The 10,575-nt window shown below is 28.9% G+C and overlaps 1 protein-coding gene across 1 annotated transcript; it reads left to right on the top strand.

Annotated features, from left to right (window-relative positions):
* Positions 1 to 5,600: 5,600 nt before the first annotated feature.
* LOC108765103 (mitochondrial pyruvate carrier 3) lies at positions 5,601 to 10,575 on the top strand. Its single transcript, XM_018513652.1, has 4 exons — positions 5,601 to 6,103; positions 8,161 to 8,201; positions 9,298 to 9,494; positions 9,848 to 10,575. Exons 1-4 carry the CDS (start codon positions 6,019 to 6,021, stop codon positions 9,909 to 9,911), a joined length of 387 nt encoding a protein of 128 aa, XP_018369154.1. The 5' UTR covers positions 5,601 to 6,018; the 3' UTR covers positions 9,912 to 10,575.

Raw genomic sequence — 10,575 nt, 5'->3', positions numbered from 1 at the left:
ATAGAATTAATTTATCAATGAAGAGAATTTATTAATTCATTATATCATATTGCATAGCAATAGAGGATGATTATATCCAGGGTTGACAATTAAGTAACGCGTTACTTGTAAACTTTGTTGATCGTTACCTTCTTATAATAACGATTTGGTAATGACATTGTAAATTTTTTATGACGTAATGGTAACATTAGAATTAAAAATGTCAATCGTTACTTGCATTGGATTGAAAAAGTCATTCGTTATTGAAAAAATGATTTGTTACTGAAAAAAACTCATGGTGACAAGTTACTTATCAAATAATATTTGAAGGCGGATTAGACAAGTCTACTTGGCTTATTAGTTGCCAAGGTATAGACGTATACCTTATTTTTATTTCGCCATTTTTTAATACTGTTATGATACAGTTATCGTTTATTAAATGTATGTTGTCGATGAATTCTTCTCCTCTAGTCTTGATTCCAAATACTACAGGAGGCTTCCATATCTCCTAATATATTAATCAATTAAGGTTTTACAACCTTAGCGTTTAATTAGCGTTACCGTCATAAAAAAATTGCAACATCGTCATTAAATTGTTTACCAAAAAGTAACAGTAAAGTAACTGAAAAGTAACGTTTGCCAACCCTAATTATATCATTATGGAAATTTGAAAGAAAAAAATTACGTATTAATACATAGTTATTGTTTGTCTATGATTCTATAACATATAATACTTCGCAGAAAGTTGTAGGCTTAACATATAATGATAGATTACATGAATATTTCATTAAGATGTACGATTTATAACGCATCTTAATGAAATATATGTATTAAAAGACATTTTTATATAGTATCTTACCACATGTGCTCAAGCTGATGGTGATGAAAAGTATGTATCTATTTATAGCAATGTCTTTTACTGCCACTTGCATTTAACAAATTAACTCCAATTTTTCTATGTAAAATTGATGTTTACACATAACATCTTTTTACAATTTTTTAAAGTAAATTTTTTATTTACTATGTGTAGGAAAAAAGTACTGTTAAAATATATTGTAAAGAAATAGCTGGATTGTAAACATATACAGTCTGTCGTACAAGTTTATATGAGCTTTTATTATGATAAGATTACTCATATTATCATTTTAAATTTTATATTAAAAGTTTTCATCAAAACTTTTCATATTGTGTTTCAAGAGATCATTGAATATATTCTCATTCTATAATTTAATATAAAATCTTAACATATAATAATATTGTAGTTGTTATTGTTCTGCTATTGGAACTACTATAACTGAAGGCACAAAAAAGCATTAAGTGATAATAATAGAGATTTGGTCTAGTATGCACTTGTATCACAGACAGTATGTATTTGTGCCATCCATAAATCCTATATAAATATTTAAGCTGCCAAAAATATACATGCGTTAAGATACATTTTTATACTCTTGCATTTAATTGATCATTTATAAATATATGCTACAGCGTTTTCTACTAAATGCGTAGTTCTCAGAAAATGTTAGTATAACAATCAAGTGTTGTGACTGAATTAATGCATTTTTCGAAATTGAAATAATTTTGTATATAGATTATTTGCATACCTATTTTTAATTATTATTTGTGGGAGAAAATTGTATAAATATTTAGTATTAATGTTGATTTTAAGAAGAAATTTTTAACAATTCTTACATACTTTGATATCGAACAAATATATAATGATCACTTTAAAACGCATTGTGCATGCAATGATATGAAAAATACGGAATAATATTTAAATAAATCTCCCTTGAAAAAAATAATAAAATATAAAAAATGACTATAAAAAGTTAATTTGCTGTCTATATAATTAGATATCGATTTTTTCTCTTTTATATAATCATTTTCTCGCATTTGTGTTAATATATCCCGGTAAAAAATTTTTCATGCATAAATATGTATAAATATGCAAAAAAATACATAAACACGTATAAATATTCATAAACATATATAATTATACATGAAATATGTCCATACATGTTCATACATCACTTTTTCTTTTGTAAAATTAGTGTAATAAAATTTTTTAGTGTAATAAAAATAATAATGATGCGAAAACATAAAACATAATTAAAGGAATAATTTTTGCATTGTCAGTTTTAGAAAAAAATCAAGTTTGAAATGTAAATAAAAAATTGCTCATACACAATTATATGTATAATTTTATATATAATTTTATATAAGCAATTATTTCACATTTCTCCAAACTTGATTTTTTTAAAAACAAATGGGGGAAATTATCCTTTAAATTATTTTTAGTATTTTCACATTATTATTTCTGTTACACTAAAAAGTAATTTTACGAAAAAAAAGGAAGATGCATGAGCATGTATGGATATATTTCATATATAATTATGTATGTTCATGAATATATATTCACGTTTATGTATGTTTATACATATTTATGCATATTCATACATGAAACATTTTTTGCCAGGTGCCTATATAACACAGATATAATTTTAAAATTAGTAAACGTAACGTTAATATTAATTGTGAAAAATGTATTCAAAATATGAATGAAAATACTTGAAATGAATGGAGATCGTATATATTTATATGTAACAATGTAATACGGTCAAGAATATTATGGACGAGTAATCTTTATAAGTACTTTTAACATTGCCTACTTTTTAGATATATCGTTTTTTATACCAGTGTTGTATTAAAAATGAAATTAAGACTGATGAGCATGACAGTGATTTATGAATTATACTGTATCCATCCAGTCAAATGGTTGCCATGTTTCATACGTATGTATACATGCATACAATATCAATAAGTAGAACAATATTATGAAACCTACACACAGAAAAATATGCAATAATTACATATTTCAGAAATTCATATATTCGCAAATCTATCATAAGTTCATCACAAGCTTTAAATTTATTCAAAATATATTCTGAATAGTAATTTTAATAATTCAATCAAGTTTATTAAATTAAAATAAATTTGATTTGCTTATTATGAAAAATTCGTTTCTTCGGTCAATTTTATAATATTTTTCAAAAGAAAATTAATTCTTGCTTTTTAAGTACATAATGAGTTTTTCTAAAATTTTGTAATAAGCATATTTTGAGATTATTATAAAAAAAATTCTTTATTAAGCTGTTACTTAAAAGAAAGAAAATTAAGTAATCACTTTTCTTAGTAATAGAATGATATTTTTCTGCGTGTACGTAATAATGTTTGGACATTGTATAAATTTTAATTATATGTATAATTCATGTGCCTTATGGATATAAAAGTATATGTAAGATCATAATGGAGCAAAGAAATATGTAAAGAAATCACATTTTATATATCTATTTTAAAGACAATTATTAAATGACGTCTTTACATCAAAGCTCTATTGTGATTAATACTTTGCTCCACTTGTTCTACTTAATCGTATCATATTTATTCTAATACTCGGAACAGAAGATTCGAGAAAGATTTAGCAAATGCCGATACCATAGTTACATAAGAAATCGTATTACCTGTTATCGCTAGGATCTTTTTGTATCGATTCTTTTTTATTACTATTTTTTATGTATTACAATCTTTTTGACTCTCTTAACTCTCTCCATTAGTATCGTGAGATAAAACATGATCGAATCTTACGGAATTATTTCGCTTACAAAAAGTTGAACTTTTTAGTTGATCTCATAAATATTTTTCTTATTTCGTACATAAATATAGAGAATAATAATTACATCTTACAACTAGTAAGAATTTTATATATATATATACATGGGACTGTGTGCATTTATATATATATATGTATCTTTTTCTATAAATTACAGTCAAGCATCTGACTGTAATCATATCTAGTTCGAACATCCAGCGTATAAATTAACTGTAATAGATCAAGTTTATTTTAAAAAAATTTATTTTATTCTCATATATTTTGATTAATTAAAAAAAATAAATTGTGATTATTATAATGTATTATCGCTAGGATGTTTCGTTTTTCTTATTAAAGGCTAGTTTGCATAATGTCCTGTAAGGAAAATTTTACTCGATATAATATAGTATACTTAAAGTATACTATATATTTCGAATAAAATTTTCCTCGGAGTATATGTTATAGACTGTATGCAATGATAAAAAATTAAGTACGAATCTGTTAATCTAGTAAGAACTATCACTAATGTGAACAAGTGGAATAATTTAGAAACGTTAGTTAGAAAATTGGATGATGCAATTATTTATGTTTAATTATTCAGACTTTCCATTCTAATGTCAGCTCAAAATTTGACTTACGTTTTATTTGTATGTATTTACAAATTTGACAGTATCTGTATTTATGCATATATTTTGATTACACTGTTATAAAAATATATAAAGATATCAATAAAATTTGTGTACACACGCAACAATATGCTTCTTATGTGCGATATATCCTTTTCCGTTACTTTGATTTGTATGATTTATAAATTCGTAAGAAGTTATCAAGATTATAACTTTTTTTTTACATACGTATAAATATTTGTATTGTTTGGAACTAAATGAGCCCCTTAATTGATAAGTGGCATAAGTCCAAAATTAAGAAAAATGCGTTTGTTATAGAAGTAGAAAATATCAAGAATGTTTGTTTCATCTATTAATTTAATTTACTTTTATTTTGTTTTTATGTTCATAAAAAATAAAAATCAATTTTACATCATAAATAAAGTGACCGTAAAAAAAGCTGGACTTAAGTCACTATTCCAGTTTTTTTTTTGTAGTCACTTTATTTATGATGTAAAATTAATTTTGATATTTTATGGATATAAAAATAAAATAAAAGTAAATTAAATTGATAAATAAAACAAACATTCTTAATTCTTTCTACTTCTGCGATAAACGCATTTTTCCTAATTTTGGACTTATGCCACTTGTTAACTAAGGGGCTCAAATAATAATCTTTAAAAACGATGGAATAAATACATCTTGTTTTATTAATAGAGAATTTAACCGTCGTAAGAGAGAGGTTGACTTGGCGAACGTCCGAGTGTCCGATTGAGAACTCTCGGCCAATGTCAGCAAACACACTTCCGCAAGGTCGCTTATTAAAGTCTTCCTACACCAGTTTAATACATATGTACAACTAAGTTATACAATCAGATTTGATCATTTCTTTAAAAATCAATAACTTTATTACTAAAATCTATTTATAATTCGCGACGATTGAGAGGAAGGTTTACTGACTTCTCGTTTTATTATATTATTTTAACTCTTCTTACTAATTTAAATTTTTTATGGAATATTTAATTTTTAGAAACTGAAATATAATATTTAAAAAATTGTTAAATTTTAAATGTAGACAGAAATTATAATTATATAAAACTTGTAAGATTTGATAGTTCTTATAATTAAAAATTTTTAATTCTGAAATTTAAAATTTGATGAGCTGGATTGTTTTTATCTCCTTAAAATTTTACAAAGGTAAATTAAAAATATTGAAAATATTGAAAATATTCTTGTAATTTTCTTGAGCAGAACGAAAAATAGAGCACTGCGAAAAATTAAAAGAACGTAATGTCTTTCAAATTCGCATTTCTCCAATAAAAATCTATACATGCATTTTTCCATCGATCCGTCGTCTATATTTACACGTGAGGTCGGCATCGCAGCCACCTCCGTGTCCCACTCCCGTCACTTTGGTAGCAGCGTTGCGTTGTGGTCACGCCATAGTCATCATAAATTTCGGCCACGGTAGCTAGGAAATATTTAAAGTCTGGCGCGTGCAAACGTCTATCTCTGACGCGGTCTGAACGGGGAGCCACTATTCCGCCGTCCATGTGATTCGTAAGGACCAGCAGGGACAGGGACGTTGGCGAGCGGCGACTGCGGCTGACTGTGGCGAGGTCGAGGGGAGCAACCACGCGAACGTTGCAACCAATCCGCACACTTGGCGTTTCTCGGTCGTGGAGTGCGGATGCCGTGATCGTCTGCCACTACTTGCCACTATTGCCGCGATTCCAAGTACACGTCGAGTCATCCATAAAGTTGACGACCGCCTCCCCAACACTAGCCATGTCGGTGATCTACAAGAACTCGATGAATGTCATCGGCAAGTTCGTGCCTGAGAAGCTGCAGCCTCTGTGGAAACATCCAGCTGGTTAGTAAAGCGGTCGATCACTGCGTCGGGTCAAGCAGGTGGCACGTGTCGTGCACGAGTGTGTGTGTATATGTGTAATAGATTGATTGTGAGAGAAATGCGCCGGATGTGACCATGTGACGTGATTTTCTAGATAAATAATGTTTTCCTCTCCGTGATTAGCAGAGATTAGTGACCTAATGTACTACTTTGTATTTAATTTTCTGTTCTGGATCAATTGTGGTATTTTTCAATTTCGAATTAATCACGGTAATTAATCGCAAGTTAATTATTATTAATATTTGCTATATATACATTTATATTTATTGATATTTATCGCAGCCATGATAAGTTAGTACAACGCGGAAATGTTTTCGTCTTTAGTTTTATCTCGGTTTATCAGTCAGTGACGCAAACATCTTTTCCGCATATTGATATCGTACAACTTGGCGACTTGCCGACGACAGAACGCGAATAGCGAACACTGCTCTTTATAATGCAGTCTTCTCGAGGTCGCATTCTTTAAGTAGTTCGCGTATCTACAATTTGAATTAATGAATGTTCCACTTGTTTTCATTTCCATACCATGATTTATCCTTATTTCACACATCGTATTTTTCATGTCATTCAAGTTATTCAAGTTAATCGAGACGCGCGAAGCTCATTCGATTTTGCGATATTTTCAAACTTGGAACTACTCAAAGACATTTAACATTTGTAATCTTATTATCATACATCACGATTAATCTATAACGCCTATCTATAATATTAAACAGGCACTCGTTCGAAAGGATCGGAAGGAAGATAAACGAAGATTACTGACAAAGATTACTGATAAATAGTTACGATAAAAGAATTATATCAGATTAGAGAAATCGATAGCGTTAAATTAATCTTGTTTTATATTATAATATGACATAGAAATATATGTGTGAACTTAGATTAATTCGATACCACGACTTTCTTGTGAGTTTATAAAACGTTTACTAGCATTAATAATATATGAATTATAATTAAATTGTACATTTAACTCTATATTACTCGCATGGTTTTTTTTATCACAATTACTCGCGTAGGATGTTTCTGACATTCAACATTATATATTAATTTTCATTGTTCTCTTTGATGATATACAATTAAATACAAATTTTTTATATTCTTATTATTATAATTAAATAAAAATTTATAATATATTTCATACATTTTTTATAAAAACATAAATACAATTTTTACAATTTTAAAGTAACTTGCGATAAACATAATACTATATATAAATAGTATTTATATTTAGCGAATTTATAAGGTGGAAATATCCCACACGAATAAATGAATGGTTAAAATGTGAGATATATTAGCTTTGATACAAGGCTACATTTCAAGATCGAATAGTAAACGACATATGAGCAAAACAAAATTATTATTACAAGATCCCAAGCCTGATAATTGAGGCTGTCGGTATTTATTTATTCTACAAGTTCTATCTAGGTGTCCTATTTTCCAACGTGCTTTCTCGCGTAGCTGCTAGATTGGGCGATTGTACCTTCACCGAATTGTAATGGATGGAAACGAGGCCGCGCATCATGTCTGTGTTAAAGTCGAATTTACTCGAAACTATCAGAGCAGAAGCTTTAATAGATGGAGTGAATAGAGTCAAGGACATTCACGCTACAGCGGGGATGCACCAATAACTAGTACTGACGCATTTTGATTACCTATTTGATTGCGGTGGGATTCTGAAGTCGGCTCTTTTTGTTCTATTTATTTTTCTTTTTTTTTTTGTATTTTTTATTTCATACTAAATACTACGAACATCGAGCTTGAATAAATTGTATGAAAGATATAAGTTGATTGAAAAACAAGCTGACTGTAGATTTAACGTAAACATAATCGATCTTTTCGAAGCCTTGCATTATTATATTGCACTTTTCCGAAAATAAAACAAATTCGTTATGTATTTCTCCAATCACTGATACAACAATTCTTTTATTGCGACAATTTATTGGCAATCTTTACTTAATTTCTTTCAATCCTTTTGAACGAGTGCCTGTAATTCATGTCTATTGCGTGTCTTTTTTTAGGTCCACAAACCATCTTCTTCTGGGCACCGGCCTTCAAATGGGTTAGTAACAATGTTTTATTTCCCCATTATTTGATATTGCCGTGTCGTAATTCTGATAAGTTAATTAAGTAATAAATTAATGGGAAAGATCTTGGAACACTAAACGGCATTACATAAACACAGAACACAAATAGAGTTTTATTTCATAATAAATGTCTTCATTTTGAAACTTTCCTTTATGCTGAGAGAAATGGTTTTCTTGTACCAACAAGAAGTAGAAACAAAATGAATTTTGATCGTATGAATCATTAACCATTCTGGTTAACGTGATTAAATTTCTGGTTATCTTGAATGTTTGTTTTAGATTTAGTTATAAATAAAATTGCATAAGTGTTTGAATTGTACTTTTGTGATTAGAATCTGCCAGAATTCTAATTAAGAGAAGTAGTAGCGAGACTATTTCAGTTTTAAAATACAATTCACTCTTATTTTCTTAGAATTTTTTAAATATCATCGTGAAATATCAAGTGATTGAATAATAGATTGCGTGTAGGTACACAATTTTGCTTCAAGGTAGTTGCGTAATGTATGTTGGCAAACAGACATGTTGCAGGAATACTCCAAATGTTACGTTCATTCATATTATAATCATGTTGCATGTTAAATAAATATGTGGCAATTTTTAGAAACAAACATGCATTTTATTTTTTTAACAAAATTTTTATTGCGTTTAAAATCTAGTTTTATTGAACATTTATTTTAACGAAATATGAATTTTATATATTGCACTATAAAATGCAAAAATAAAATAAATATAAATAAATATAAATCCCATAATATATACATATATTACAAAATATAGAATGATTTATTTCTGTACGTTGATTTTATAGTGGAAATATTTATTTATAAAATATATTTTTTATAAATTTTCATTTTTAGTTACATATGTCTACACAAAAAGATAAAATTGAAATCAAAACAATCAAATTTAAAGCAAATGTGCCGTATTATCTTAATGTTTAAGACTGCAAACGATTTTTATTTTACATACATGCGCATATATTGTGTATACACGTGCGACATGCGTAAAGAAAAGATAATATTGATGTGCCCCAAAAGATATTATGTAAATCGCTTTTTCTACAATTTGTAGGGTCTTGTAATCGCCGGCCTCGGTGACTTACAGAGGCCAGCGAACAAAATCTCCGTCAGCCAATCTTGTGCCTTGGGCATCACGGGGTTAATTTGGACCAGATACTCCTTAGTCATCACCCCGAGAAACTGGAATCTCTTTAGCGTAAACCTCTTCGTCGCGTTTACGGCTATATATCAAATAACGAGAGCCCTGAGGTAATTATTTTGACGCAAATTTCAGGTTACACCGTAAAATTGCATAAAATTCATCTAACAGATTCACGCTTCGATATTTTCGTTTCTACATTTTACGAATATTTCTGTTACGCTATTGTTATCTTTTAAATTTCTCTTTAAATTTCTCAGAGAAGCGAGTGTTCGATTATTTTATAAAATAAAAATATTGTTTCTACAGAATTCTCTTAAAGCTGTCGCAGAAATTGATTAAACGAGTCTGTCAACATTTTCCTGTTTTGCTTATGACTTCTCGTATAATTTATCTCGTTTGATATTGCGACTTTGGCTTCAGCTATTTCTCGAGGACTTTATCGAATTAATATTTGTCTCAGATATCAACGCCAGCAAGCAGCTTTGGAGGCAGCGAAGATGATTCCGTCAGATGCTGCTCACTGACGATAACTACAAGTATAGATATACATTCCTAGGAAACGAAAAAAGGAATACTTAATTCTTCGCTACTTCGCGTTTCGTGAAACGTTTATGTTACCATTTAGCACATCGGGACGAGTAGTAGTGACGTTTAGCGTATCTGACCAATATGTCTTAATGACGAACAAAAAACTGGAAAGATAGATCGGTGATACATATAATATATACAACTCGAAATATTTAAAAATTACAAAGTTGTACAATTACGTTCGATCGAGCTCGTAGCACGAAATCTTTAATGAAACAAATTGATATCGTCTTGAATAACTCTAACGAACACCCAGGGATGCGATCAGTCTCACTACAAATGCTTTGAATTATTAATGTAATTGATCAATCAGAAGAAAGAATTTTACTAATTAAAGAATACTTCAAAGCATTGTAGCATCGCGTTGATCGTGTCTCAAATTAAGTAATGTCTCATGACTTTTCAAATGTCTTTGTGATATCTATTAGACGTTCGGTCGAAAAGAACATAGCGAATTTTACGTAAGGTCGATTGACTTTCTTGGTGCCAAACTGTGATATATATGACGCACGATATGACATTCATTTTAGATGCTGTACGATAAATAAATATTGTACACTAGATAGATAAAAAGTACAACTACACAGGGCACAGAAGGAA

Source organism: Trachymyrmex cornetzi, unplaced genomic scaffold (assembly GCF_001594075.2).
Source record: "Trachymyrmex cornetzi isolate Tcor2-1 unplaced genomic scaffold, Tcor1.1 scaffold47, whole genome shotgun sequence".
Classification (NCBI taxonomy): domain Eukaryota; kingdom Metazoa; phylum Arthropoda; class Insecta; order Hymenoptera; family Formicidae; genus Trachymyrmex; species Trachymyrmex cornetzi.
This window is presented reverse-complemented; position numbering and strand designations above follow the sequence as displayed.

Bases quoted from the DNA above. Each gene is read 5' to 3' on its own strand.
- LOC108765103 (XM_018513652.1), top strand. From the start codon at position 6,019: ATGTCGGTGATCTACAAGAACTCGATGAATGTCATCGGCAAGTTCGTG. The intron at 6,104-8,160 runs GTTAGTAAAGCG...GTCTTTTTTTAG, and splicing joins TCTGTGGAAACATCCAGCTG to GTCCACAAACCATCTTCTTC. The intron at 8,202-9,297 runs GTTAGTAACAAT...TACAATTTGTAG, and splicing joins GGGCACCGGCCTTCAAATGG to GGTCTTGTAATCGCCGGCCT.